This window comes from Microcebus murinus, chromosome 14, assembly GCF_040939455.1.
Source record: "Microcebus murinus isolate Inina chromosome 14, M.murinus_Inina_mat1.0, whole genome shotgun sequence".
Classification (NCBI taxonomy): Eukaryota; Metazoa; Chordata; class Mammalia; order Primates; family Cheirogaleidae; genus Microcebus; species Microcebus murinus.
The window spans coordinates 2,243,522-2,257,861 of record NC_134117.1 but is presented as its reverse complement, the minus strand read 5'-3'; the positions used below and the strand labels follow the sequence as shown (position 1 = coordinate 2,257,861).

General features: G+C 47.2%; 1 protein-coding gene across 2 annotated transcripts in view; it reads right to left on the bottom strand.

The window, feature by feature from the left end:
- C14H10orf143 (chromosome 14 C10orf143 homolog) overlaps positions 1–7,304 on the bottom strand; it is a 36,610-nt gene extending 29,306 nt beyond the window's left edge. Inside the window, exons 1-2 of one of the 2 annotated variants that reach the window (XM_076009697.1) lie at positions 7,145–7,252; positions 5,984–6,205 (exon numbers count right to left, since the gene is read on the bottom strand). In XM_076009697.1, coding sequence (XP_075865812.1) covers positions 5,984–5,989 — 6 coding nt within the window. In that variant the 5' untranslated portion in view covers positions 5,990–6,205; positions 7,145–7,252. Of the gene's footprint in view, positions 1–5,983; positions 6,206–7,144 lie in introns of both variants that reach the window. The other variant, XM_076009696.1, reaches the window with a different exon arrangement.
- Positions 7,305–14,340: the final 7,036 nt, after the last annotated feature.

Sequence of the window (14,340 nt, the reverse complement as noted above, 5' to 3'; positions counted from 1 at the left end):
CTTAATAACCCCTAGCACAAAATCATGAAGAAAACTATACCAAGCGCATGCTGGGCAGATTGCTCAAAGCCACTAATAAAGGGAGAACTTTAAAAGCAGCCAGAGACAAAAACCACACCATATACTGAGAAAAGACAGGGTGACTGCAGATTTCTCATTGGAAACACTTGTAGCAAGACAGTGGACATCTTTACATTACTGAAAGAAAAAAAAAAATCTATCAATTTAGAATTCCGTACAAAGTGGAAATATCTTTCAAAAATGAGGGTGAAGTAAAGACTTTTTCAGATATATAAAAGTTGAAAAAATTAGCTGGGTACAGCAGCTCACACTTGTAACCCTAGCACTTTGGGAGGCTGAGGCAGGAGGATGCTTAAGCCCAGAAGTTTGACGCTGCAGTGAGCTGTGATCACCCCATCTACCCTGGGCACCCCCTCTACCCTGGGCAACAGAGCGAGACCTTGTCTCAGAAAAAAGACAGCAGAAAAAAAATTGATTCCAGATGGAAATATGGAACTAGACGAAAGAATGAACTGCACAGAGAATGGTAACTGTATTACTGTGGATAATTTTTTTTCTCCTTACTGAAATCTCATTAAAAGATGATTGACAGTTTAAACAGAAACAGTAACAATAAATGTAGAACTACAACAGCACAAAAGTTGAGAGGCGAGAAATGGAAGGTTCTCATATATAAAGTGGTACAATATCACCTAAAGATGGACGGTGTAAGTTGAAGATGTACACCCTAAACCATAAAGTAAATAAGGCTACAGCTAATAAGCCAACAAAGGAAATGACACAGAATTTAAAAATATCCCATTAAACAAAAATGAGACAGTTTCTTCAAAGGGAGAAAAAGCAAAAAAAGCAAACAAAAAACAAATAGGGCAAATAGAAAACAAAAGCAAGATTACAGATTTTATGCTAAGTATATTTATAGTGACATTAAATAAACCAAATGCTCCAATGAAAAGGCAGAGATTATCAGACTGAATTTAAAACATTAAGACTCAATTACAATCCACCTATAAGAAATTCACTTTAAATATAAAGATACAAATAGATAAAAAATAAAACGATGCAAAAAAGATATATAATGCAAACACAATCAAAATAAAGCTGGAGTTGCTAAGTTAGTATCAGATCAACTAGATTTTAAAGAATATTACCAGAGATATAAAATGAGATTTCATCATGATAAAGTCAGTTCATCAACAGGACATAAAATTTATTAATATTATGTATCTAATAACATAGCTTTGAAATACATAAAGTAACAATTGATAGAACTGCTAGGAGAAATAGAAAAATCCACAATTATATTCATAAATTTCAATATCTTCTCACAAAAATTGGTAGAACATGAAGAAAATCGTTAGGGATGTAGAAGATTTAAACCAAAATGCCAAATAACCTGACTTAATTGACATTTAGAACTTTTCACTCAAAAACAGCAGAATATATATTTTCCAGTATCGATTACATTTGGGGCTATAAAAGAATAAATCTCAATAAATCTAAAAAGACTGGCCAGGTGTGGTGGCTCACACCTATAATCCTAATACTCTGGGAGGCCGAAGAAGCGGGTGGATCAGGGTACGGTCGTTTGAGCTCAGGAGTTTGAGATCAGCCTGAGCAAGAGCGAGATCCCATCTCTACTATAAATGGAGAGAAATTAGCCACACAACTAAAAGTAGAAAAAATTAGACGGGCATGGTATGACGTGCCTGTAGTCCCAGCTACTTGGGAGGCTGAGGCAGGATTGCTTGAGCCCAGGTGTTTGAGGCTGCTGTGAGCTAGGCTAACACCACGGAACTCTGGCCCAGGCAGGAGACTGATACTCTGTCTCAAAAAAAAAAAAAAAACAAAAACAAAAACTGAAAATCTAAAAGAATTCAAGTCATACAAAGTACATTCTGTGACCACTGTGGAATTAAATTTAAAAACATGAACAGAAAGATATCTAGAAAATCCTGAAATAGTTGGAAACTAAATAACACACTTCCAAACAATCAATGCTTCAAAGAAGAATTCAAATGAAAACTTATAAAGTATTTTAAACTGAAAAAAAAAGAAAACAAATCATATCAAAATTTGTACTAAAGGAGTACATAGGAGGAAATTTATAGCACTAAATACCCACATTAGAAAAGATAAAAGATCTGAAACCAATAACCTCTGGTTCCATCTTAACTGGAAAAAAAAATAAAGAACAATTAAACAGATATTAAATTAAAATAAAGAACAATTAAACAGAAAGTAAATAGAAGAAAAGAAATAATAAATATCTGAGTAAAATTTAATAAGGTAGTAAATAGAAGGCAATAGATTGGGAGACCAAGGCAAATGGATCACTTGAGGCCAGGAGTTCGAGATCAGCCTAGGCAAAATAGCAAGAGACCTGTCTCTACAAAAGAAAAATAAAATTAGCCAGGCATGGTGATGTGTGTCTGTAGTCCCAGTACTCAGAAGGCTGAGGCAGGAGGATCCCTTGAGCATAGGAGTTGGAGGTTAAAGTGAGCCACGATGAGGCCACTGCACTGGACTCTAGCCTAGGCAACAGAGTAAGACTCTGTATCACACACACACACACAAAAAAAAAAAACAAAAGAAGAAAAGAAAAAAAAAGAAAGGAAGAAGAAAAGAAAAGCAATAGAGGGGAAAAAAACCACAATGAAACCTGGGAAGACATCTTATGTTCATGGATAAGACGACCTAACATTGTTAATATTGTTAGTTACCAAATTACAGATTCAACACAATCCCTATTAAAATCCCAGCTGACATCTTTGCAGAAACTGATCCTAAAATTCATGCGGAAATTCAAGGAACCCAGAATAGCTAAAATAATCTGAAAAAAAACAAAACAAAACAATGTTGGAGGACTCACATTTCCAGATTTCAACACTTACCACAAAAGTGCAGTATTCCAGATGGTGTGGTACTAACATAAAGACAGACGTATTGATCAATGGAGCAGAACTGAGAGTCCAGGGGAAAAAAATCTCACATTTACAGTGGACTGATTTCCAACAAGAGTGTCAAAGCAATTAACGGGGAGAAAGAATAGCCTTTTAAACAAACGGTACTGAGAAAACTGAATATCTACATGTATAAGAATGCAATTAGAACCCACATCATACTCAAAAGTTAACTTAAACGGAACATAAATCTGAATGTAAGAGCTAAACCTGTGTGACTCTTAGAAGAAAACATTAGGGCACAGAATGGGAGAACATTTTTGCAAATCATATATTTGATAAGGGACTTGTATCTATAATATATAAATAACTATTATTATAACTCAACAATAAAGAAAAATAATCCAATTAAAAAATTAAAAAATGGGCCAAGGATCTGACAGACATTTCTTCTAAGATATACAAATGGCCAATAAGCACACAAAAAAATGCTCAGTCTCATTAGTTAACTAGGAAATGCAAATCAAAACCATAATGAAATAACACTCCACATTCACTTAGGATGGCTATAATTAAAAGGACAAATAATAAGTGTTGGTGAGGATGTGGAGAAACTGGGACCCTCATAGATGGCTGGTGGGAATCTAAAGTGGCACAACTGCTGTGTGCCACAGTCTGGCAGTTCCTCAAATGGTTACAAATACAGTTGCCACATGACACCCAGAAATTCCAAAGCTAGCTATATACCCAGGAGAAATGAAAACGTATGTCCATATTAAAATATGTACATGAATGCTCATAGCAGCATTATTTAGAAGAGCCAAAAAGCCAACTGTACACTTTAAATATGTGCATCTTGTTATATGCCAATTATATCCCAACAATGGTATTAAAAATAAGTAAAAAGAGACCAAAATAATAGGCAAAAACCCTGTAATGGCCAGTGAATTAATGCGTCCTTATCTGCTATTTCTAAAGGACAGTCCATGGAAAGAAATTATAAGAGAGGTAAAGGTTACTTATCCATAGGATACATAGGCTATAAAAGGGTCTCAAATCAACCCCCATGAAACCAGAAAAGATACGAACTCATGGTCCAGCCTAGACGTCTCAGGTGTTGCTCCGCCCAAGGTGAGATGCTCTCTTTGCCCAAGGCACCTGCTCTTCAGTGACTTCTTTTGGTGGGAGAGTCTTAGCAGAGATGGAAGAAGAGTCTTTTGGTGGGAGAGTCTTAGCAGAGATGGAAGAAGAGTCTTTTGGTGGGAGAGTCTTAGCAGAGATGGAAGAAGAGTCTTTTGGTGGGAGAGTCTTAGCAGAGATGGAAGAAGAGTCTTTTGGTGGGAGAGTCTTAGCAGAGATGGAAGAAGGTGAGTGGACATGACTTTTTAGGCACCCGGGGAGACAACTTTCATTCTGAAGCATGTGAGTATGGTGAGCAGGGAGCTTACTACAAAAAAAGCCAGGCACAGGAGTCGCAGGGTGAATCTGAGCGAGGCCTTCACTCACCTTGTCTTCGTCACATCTCCAGTGCCTAGAACAGTGCTTGGGACACAACACGTGCCCAAAAAACGTCTGCCCGGTGGAAATAATAAACACTGACACTCGACTCCTACATGTATAGGACCACACTCGCTCACTGCAAGGAAACTGACAGTGATCAGGAAGCTCAGTATTTCGGGAAGTACTGGGCTCTGGCTCTGCCCGAGAATCACTTGCCAAGCAATTACAAAGGCGGGTCCTGACCATCACCTTTTCTAAAACTCTGCTGGTGGTTATATGCAGAATATGGACCACTAGGCTGTGAACAGAAACAGCAAACTAGTTACAGCTGGTTCCTCACAACCAAATTGTGGAGACATGTGAGAGAATGAGAGTGTGAGAGACAGAGACAGGAAAGGAAGCTTGGTAGAAGAACTTGGATACTTTATTGAACTCAATCTGGATTATTAGATCAAAGACTAGGACACAATACAAGAAGAACGTTATCCAATTAAGAGGCAATATACACCACGGCAATAAGCTACCCAACTCATTATTCTTTGGTAAGAGTCAGGAAGTATTGCAACCTCAAGCTTGGCACTTAATTTCAGCAATTCCAATCTGATAGATCATTCAAGGTTTCTTCCATTAAGCCTCCCCTATTCTCTCTGATCAATAATGACCTCTGGCTCCCTGTCCCTGACAGCCCAGAGCTTCACACTTTTCATCATTTTACGGTGGTCAATTTATGACCTTGTTGTGAAGCCTCCTGTGTTGGTCTCCCCAGCTCCCCATGGCAAGCGGTATAGCTCCCTGGTTAAGGGGGCAAGTTCTGAAGCCAGACGGCTGGGATGTAAGAGCTAGTTCCACCACTTACTAGCTGTGCATCCTTAGGCCAGTGGATTACGCTCTCTGTACCTCAGTTTCCAGATTTGTAACATGAGAGTAAAATGTTGTGAAATTCAGATAACCCACCTGGTAACCGCTCAATGACTAGCACATTTCCCAGATCTTCACTGTCTCGAAGACACAAAACCCAGCACGGCCTGACCAGAACTCGTTCTTGTTCCCTACAGCCCCACGCCTCTCTTCTCTACTCCGTGAGCAGCAGCACTGCCCCCCCAGGTGCTCAAGTCACAACTGCAGAGTCATCCTCCCTCCACACCCACTGCCTCAGCAAGACAGTGGAGAACATAGCCATGGAGAACATAGCCATGCCTACTTTTACCAACACACTGCCAGCTTGTGCAAGCCTGTGCCACCTCTCGCCCGACTGATAAACTACTGAAGCCCCGGACTTGCCTCTCCTGCCTGCACTCCGACCACCACCCCTTTCATTTTCCACAGAGCAGAGAAGTAAGCTTGTATGTGTCCACATGATCAGGCCACTTTCCTGTCTGCTTCCCCACTGTCTGAAGCACTGTAGTGGCTGGCCAGCTTTGACCATGCAGGTGAGGACCACACCCAGGGCATGGTGTTAGGGGAAGGAATCTAGGTCCCTGGATGTCCCTTGATCTGGGCACCACCAGTCCTACACCTATTCTTAGGGGCCCTGGGTGCCACTGCACTGGATTGCTCACCTCCATGCTGCTATGCGTGGGGGAATCAAACTTCCACCTTGTTTGTGCCAACGTGGTTTGAAGTCTCTCTGTTACAGAAGCATAATCTGTACAATGATTGGTAGCTGCAGGTGGGGTGCTGCCGTGACAAGTTGCCCTGGCTTCATAGTCAGGCAGTGGGTAGTGAGGAAACAGACGGTGCAGGGTAGAAAGCTAGTCACTCTTGCTATGCAGTAAAAGCATCTGAAAAAAACGTTGCCTGCATTAACTTGGATAACAGACCCTGCACTTACTAACCTGTAGCTCCAGAAGCAGCAGATAGGAAAAGGCAAACGAGGGGTATGCGGGCTGCTCAATGTGTTGCTGCTCTTAGTAAGGAACTATGAAACCAATGGGCTGAGCAAGGAACTAGCCAATTTGCAAGCAGAGATGGAAGGTAACACGGTCCTGCTAAGAGGCCCTGTCCTCCTGGCCCAATCCTACAGGACTCCTCTGAAATGCTAAGGGGGCCCTTTCTTTTTCCACCGTGTCTTCTCAGCTCCGAGCTACCTGCCTACCTACGTCGCCTACCCCGTCGTCCTCAGTCCTCACACAGACTGCCCTACCCACCCGCCCGGATCTTTCCTCGGCCCCCACTGTCAGCTCACCTTACCCTGTTGCCTCTGGTTAAAGGCGCAAGCCAAGCGGCACTGACGCGCCCGCGCCGGTTACCTGCAGACCGAGGTTCCCACCGAGCACCTGTCCCCGACGCCTGGCCCAGCGCCGAGCAGGTGGCGGGCGCTCAGGGAACAGGTGACTCAGGACTGCAGAGCGCACCCGGCGGGCCAGAGCACCTACGCGCTGGGCACACACAGGGCGCGCAAAGCTCCCGCGCGCACTCCGGCGCAAAGGTCCGCGCGGACCTGGAGCCCTGGTGAGCCCAGAGCGCTGGGAGCTCGCCGCTCGGGTTCCGCATCTCTGCGCACGCGCCCGGCGGGAGGGAGCGCGACACCGCCCGCGCCAGACCACGCCCACGCCAGACCACGCCCACGACAGGCCCCGCCCACCCGCCAGGTGCGCGCGCCAGCGGCTCCTGCCCGGCCTCCTCACAGGGGCGGCCGCGCCGGGAGGCGCGAGACCCGGTGGGACCCGCCCAGGGGCGTCCACCCTCCCGTTGCTAACGCCCAGGCCCCGGAGGCTCACCACGTCTCCCGGAGCCTGCAGCTCCTCCGGCCTCCGCCGTCGCCAGCGGCCCACGGCCAGGCTGTCCATGCGCCCTCAGGCCCGAGTCCGCCAGGCCGTTCACGCCCGGGCGGAGGCCGCCGCGCGCCACGCCCCCTTCCTCACGTGGCCCTGAGTAGCCAATGACGAGGCGAGGGCGGGGCGCTGCGAGGAGCGCGGGAGCTCTGAGGCAAGGGCCGCAGGCAGGATTAGCGGAGACCAGAGTCTTCTGAGGACGAGGGTAGGTGGGGGTTATCCGTCTGCCCCAGGTCATTGTTTCGTAAAGGGGGCCTGGTTTGTCTCTTCTCCATCACAGAGCCAGCCGTGGAGTGCCGAAGAACCCATTCTGTCAGGTTCCCGTCACGCGTAGACTGCAGCCCTAGGATCGGCGAGAGGAGGGCCCGCCTCCTCTCTCTTGTGATTGGTCTCTGGTCCCCGCCGGCAGCCGTCTTGTGCCTGGTTGGCTCATAAGAAGCGCGGCGGGCCAATCTGTATGGGTGTGGCTGCGGGTGCCTCTGGGAGTTGTAGTCCCGGGAGTCCGCCTCACTGCGGGGCAGGGGCGGCTGCGCCGCGTGGGAAAGCGCGGTGTTCTCCAGCCCATCCCTGCGCCGTGCGGCCGCTGTTTTCGCTGGGCTCTCGCTGGGCGGCCCCGGAGGCTCTCTGTAGGTTTCAAGGCCCAAGGAGGTCGCAGGCGCTGAGCTGCCAGGGCACTCGGGCTGTGCTAAAGGGGAAACTGAGGCCCAGAGAAGCGCGGCCGCTGTCGGGAGCGTGCGCGGTGGCGGTTCTCGCGACCTGGACAGTCGCTCCGCCGGGCTGCTGCCGTGGGGAGCCGCTGTCACTCTCCAAACCGCAGGCGGTCAGTCTCCCGGCCCTCGCTGAGCTGGTCATCGCAGCACCCTCCTCTCCCCAGGGGACCCAGGCCAGGCCCTCCTGTCTCCCATCGCTGAGCTGGTCACCCCCGTGCCCCCTGTCCCAGGTGACCCAGGCCAGACCCTCCTGCCCCCGTCGCTGTGCTTGCCACCCCCGCACCCTCCTCTCCCCAGGGGACCCAGGCCAGGCCCTCCTGTCTCCCATCGCTGAGCTGGTCACCCCCGTGTCCCCCTGGTCCGAGGTGACCCAGGCCAGACCCTCCTGCCCCCGTCGCTGTGCTTGCCACCCCCGTACCCTCCTCTCCCTGGGGGACCCAGGCCAGACCCTCCTGCCCCCGTCGCTGTGCTTGCCACCCCCGCACCCTCCTCTCCCCAGGGGACCCAGGCCAGGCCCTCCTGTCTCCCATCGCTGAGCTGGTCACCACCGTGTCCCCCTGTCCCAGGTGACCCAGGCCAGACCCTCCTGCCCCCGTCGCTGTGCTTGCCACCCCCGCACCCTCCTCTCCCCAGGGGACCCAGGCCAGGCCCTCCTGTCTCCCATCGCTGAGCTGGTCACCACCGTGTCCCCCTGTCCCAGGTGACCCAGGCCAGACCCTCCTGCCCCCGTCGCTGTGCTTGCCACCCCCGCACCCTCCTCTCCCTGGGGGACCAAGGGCCAGGCCCTCCTGTCCCCCTGTGGCTGTGCTGGTCACCCCCGCACCCTCCTCTTTCTGGGGGACCCAGGCCAGGCCCTCCTGTCCCCCTGTGGCTGTGCTTGCCACCCCCGCACCCTCCTCTCCCCAGGGGACCCAGGCCAGGCCCTCCTGCCCCACCTTGGCGCTCCCGGCAGCTCCTGTCCAGAGCGCCCACCCGGGCCCTTTGTTGATGAATTAAAATAAGGCCAATCATTTGCCACTGAGGCCAGGAGTGGATGTGTGAGCCAGCCTTGGCCAGTGAGAAGTAGAGGTCGGTTGGGGTAGTCTGGGAAGGGAGATGGGTGGGTAGGGCTGTTTTCTTTCCTGCTGTTGTTGCCCAGTGTAAGCTTCCTGGAGCTGGCACAGCCTTTCTGTCACCGTGAGGGCAGTGGTGGGAAACCCAGTGGAAAGGAGGGAAGCACCCAGGGCCAGAACAGCCTGAGCCCCTGAACCATCCCACAACCGACTACCATTCTCCAGACTTGTCGCGTTGCCATCATTTGAGTAACTGCAAGTTTACCATTCCACCACAGTTCAAACATCCTTTGTGACAAAGGATCCTTGTTTAACCATTATGGTGAACCACATTAAGCCCTACTTGGGCTACGTGCTACATGATTTTCAGCACGTTAAGTAGTTAATCTACCTCAATGTTCTCATTTATAAGGGATAATAATGATGACTCATAGGGACTGTGAGGATTAAATGAGGTATTTACATAAAAAATACTTAGAATAATGCCTGACACAAACTAAGTGCTCAATAAATGTCATAATGCTACTGCTAGTATGCCTGGCACTGCTACTGCCACCACTGGTTTCATGGTGGAATATGAAAAACCCCTGGGGGCTGGGTGCAGTGGCTCAGCTACTCTGGGGGCTGGATGGGGAGGATCACTTGAGCCCAGGAGTACTGGGCCACTGTGCCTATGCCCATCGAATGTCTGCACCAAGTTCTGCATCGATATGGTGACTTGGGTTTAGAGGACCATGAGGTTGCCTCAGAAGGAGTGACCCAGCCCCAGTCACAAATGGAGCAAGTCAAATCTCATGTGCTTATCAGTAGTGGGTTCCAGCCCTGTCTTAAAAAACAAACAAACAAAACAAAACAAAACAAAAAAACTCAGGGCCAGATGTGTTTTCAGAATTCAGAATTTTCTGAATATTTTTAAAGGTTAGGGTATATACTGTATTTTATGAAACCCCTTCATGAGGATCTGAGACAATACTGTGTAATCAAACAATATCTGTATAGCAGAAATGTGTGAATATTCACAAATATTCATCCTAAGTAGGTTAGGTAGGATTATATAAAGGTTATAAATAGTCTCGTATCAGTTCAAATGAGTTTGCTCCAAACTTGGAAAAACCTAATGATTTTTAAAACTTTTTGCATTTCAGAATTGAAAATAAGGTAATATTGTAAACCCGCACTACTACCTTTACTTTCAAAACTTTTTTTGTCTTGCAATTTAGATTAGATGACTTTGTTATCTACTTTAGATGGCTTTGTTATCTACTTTCAATATCACTGGATTTTATACTTGTGGCTGTTTGTCAGGTCAGTTGGGGCATTCTGGGAAGGAAGGTGGGTGGATGGGGCTGTTTTCTTTCCTGCTGTCAAGCCCCCAGGGGTTTGAAAGAACAAAATTTCAACAAATTTAGTTTCAAAGATCTGATTGGCTTTTATTGACAATTCATGAACCAGGCAGCATCCAATCTGTAAGATAGACGCTCCAATGAGCTAGACAGCGTGGGTGAGTTTCATAGGTGGAAAAAAGTGGAGGAAAACAGGAACAATGAACATATAGCAGATCGGTCATTTCACGGATTATTTTCCTTAAAGGGGTGTATACAAAATCTTGGCTTCATGGGACTTGGCTATTATTGTTCTCCTGATTTCTCGGAGACCTTACAAGTGAACAACCTAGGTTTCAGTTTGGTGGTGTGGATCCTTAGCATTAATCATTCCATTTGGGGCCTGTTTTTTCTTTAACATTTGCTTGAGCTAACCTTCAGGCAATAGGGGGGAAAGCTTAGCCCATAAATTAGATACAACAATAGGTATATTTAGAAGGATGCAGTTTAGCCTAGCACACTATTCACCACACAGCAGGCATTTGGGTACTCAGTGCAAGATGTATACTAAACCTCCCCTATTATTTACATAGTATATTTGTTTAAATTCTCAACATCTTTTTTTTTTTTTTTTTGAGACAAAGTCTTACTCTGTTGCCCGGGCTAGAGTGCCGAGGTATCAGCCTAGCTCACAGCAACCTCAAACTCCTGGGTTCAAGCGATCCTCCTGCCTCAGCCTCCCCAGTAGCTGGGACTACAGGCATGTGCCACCATGCCTGGCTAATTTTTTCTATTTTTAGTAGAGACTGGGTCTCGCTTTTGCTAAGGCTGGTCTCGAACTCCTGAGTCAAGCAATCCTCCCGCCTCAGCCTCCCAGAGTGCTAGGACTACAGGCGTGAGCCACTGTGCCCGGCCCTCTATATCTTAAATTTAAAAAAAAACTTTAAAAATAATATGTAATATCTGTAAAATTATGGTTTAAAGTGTTCATTGTTTTAATCTGTTTAAATAAATACATTAACTATTGGAAGAAAAAAATGGGAAAACCTTCATGACAAATAGACAAAGAACTCGAATGGACATTTCTCCAGAGAAGATATATAAATGGCCAATAAACACATGAAAAGGTTATCAACATCATTAATCATTAGGGAAATGCAAATAAAAAGCATATCAAGATGATACTTCAAGCTCATTAGGATGGCAATCACCAAAGAAAAGAAATAATAAAGAAAAAATATATTTAAAAGACACATAAAACCTAAAAAGCAAGAAGGAAAGAAAAAATAACAAGCATAGGCTAGGATGTGAGGAGCTTGGAACCCTTGTGCCTGGCTGGTGGGAATATAAAATGCTATTGCCACTGGAGAAAACAGTATGGTGTTTTCTCAAAAAATTAAAAATAAAATTACCATAGGAGCCAGTAATTCCTCTTCAGGGTATATTCACAAAATAAGCAGGTACTCAAACAGATATTTGTACGCCCACGTTTATAGCAGCATTACTGACAATAGCCAGAAGGTGGAAGCACTCCAAGTGCCCTTCACTGGATGAATGGATGAATAAAATGTGGCATATCTATACAATGGAATATTATTCAGCCTAAAAAAGGAAGGAAATGCTACAACATGGATGAAGCTCAAAGACATTTATACTAAGTGAATAAGCCATTCACAAAAAGTCATACGCTAGCTCTTGGGAGGCCGAGGCGAGCGGATTGCTCAAGGTCAGGAGTTCAAAACCAGCCTGAGCAAGAGCGAGACCCCGTCTCTACTATAAATAGAAAGAAATTAATTGGCCAACTGATATATATATAAAAATTAGCCGGGCATGGTGGCTCATGCCTGTAGTCCCAGCTACTCGGGAGGCTGAGGCAGGAGGATTGCTCGAGCCCAGGAGTTTGAGGTTGCTGTGAGCTAGGCTGACGGCACGGCACTCACTCTAGCCTGGACAACAAAGCGAGACTCTGTCTCAAAAAAAAAAAAAAAAAAGTCATACGATATGATTCCACTTATATGAGATACCTAGAATAACTAAATTCAAACAGAAAGCAGACTGGTGGTTGTCAGGGGCTGAGAAGAGGAGGAATGGGAAGTTAATGTTTAATGGGTACAGAGTTTCAGTTTGGGAAGATGAAACAGTTCTGGAGATGGATGGTGGCGATAGTTGCCTAACATTGTGCATGTATTTAACACTACTAAACTGTACACCTAAAAATAATTAGGGTGGCAAATTTTACATTATATTTTATCACAATAAAAAATAAATGCATTAACTGTTAAAAGTTGTTTATCTATGGACCACTGTCATCTTGCATACCACCTTCAGGGGAAGTAGCTCTCAGGGGGAAGGTAATTTGAGTTCCAGTTCCACTCTGCCAATTTCTAGCACCTGGACAAGCTACTTTAACCTCCAAGTCCCTTCCCGTTTTTGGTGCGGCAGTGTGTGTTAGTAGTCCCAGCTAATCGGGAGGCTGAGGCAGGAGGATCACTTGAGCCCAGGAGTTGGAGGCCGCAGTGAGCTATGATGTAGCCTGTGAGTAGCCCCCACACTCCAGCTTGGGCAATATGGTGGACCCCATCTATAAAAAATAAAGTAAAACTTGGAATGATAATAATTGTGTCCACTTCAGTAGGATGCTTTGAGTTTTGAGAACTGTCTGTGGAGTGGTGAGTGCTTATTTATAATACCTGCCCCCTTCCAAACCGCAATGACTTCTTTTAAAAATTACTCCATCTGCTCATCTTGCCGAGATGTAAAACACAACATATGTAAAGTCTGGCATCTAGTAGGTGTTTACTAAGTACTCCTTCCCTTCCCTCTTGCCCTCTTACTTAAAAATTCCTAGCATTTCCTTGATCACGAGCATAAGGTTATCTTTTACCTTTGAGATTGTTTCCGTAGCTGTCAAAGCAAGGGCAATGGTTATCGTCTTTGCCTGGAAACGCTTCCCCCTCGGCTGCACCTGCTGCATGTTTTCCAGCTTTGGACTGAAGCATCACCTCCCCGGGAGCCATGTCTGACCACCCAGGGCACGTTGGGCACCCATGCTCTCACATGACCCAATTCCAGTTCCCCAGGCGCCTGTCACCATGCGCATAGTTCTCCTTTTAGCTGATCGGAGTTGCATTACCCCCCAGAGTGCGCGTGGTCTGCAACGTCCAGAGCCGGCCACACGGTGGGCACTCAGGAAATAACTGTCCTAACTGGAGACTCTGTTGGTCCGTTTGGCATCTTTGATATCACTTAATCCTGCAGGGCTGGTCAGATACAGAAACTGAGGCTGGGAGAAGTTGCCCGTCGTGCCCAGGGCTGCACGCCGATCCCATGGCAGACCTCGTTCAGAGGGTATCTGCCTGGGTTTCCCTGCCTTCTGCCAGCCTGTGGCCTTTGGGCTCCCCTGTGAAGCCTCCTCATTAAGCTTCAGGTCTTCTTGAAAGCAAGGTGAGTTAGATTCAAACAAGCAAGCAAACAAAACCGCAGATAGCTCTGTCAGTTACCCCAGGGGTATTATTATTATTGCCACAGTGGAGGTCCCCAGGTGCCCTGCTGGGGAGTGGCTTTCTGACAGGAGCCTCTGTTCTTTCTCCTTTGTGTATGAAGTGGCCTGTGCATGGCAACGAGTGATCACGGGCCTGGCCTCCCTAAGAGTCTCACTACCTCCCCACCTCCCTCCCTGCCGCCCCCTCACCTGCCTGGAGCTGGCGGGGCCTCCTCCGACCAGAGTCCTTTGCGCTGCAGGCGTCTCTTGATCCCACGTCATCTCCGCCTCCCTCTTCCCGCCCTTCCCGGTCCCCTCCGAGCCCGAGGTCCAGCCGGTGTCCGTTTCTCCCACGGGGACTTTGTGTCATGGCTCAGGTTTGCTGCTCTGACCGCCCCTGGAACTTGATCCCCTGGAGAATCTACCCCCTTTCCATCATGCTGTCCATGCTTTCTCGCCTGGACTTGCCACGGGAGCTCAGATGATCTGTGTGTTGATCTGTGTGTCCCCGTGCTCAGCACTCGTGGGCCCAGAGTGGGTGCCCAGGGCAAGGCTGGTGGGCATACGAGTTCGGCAG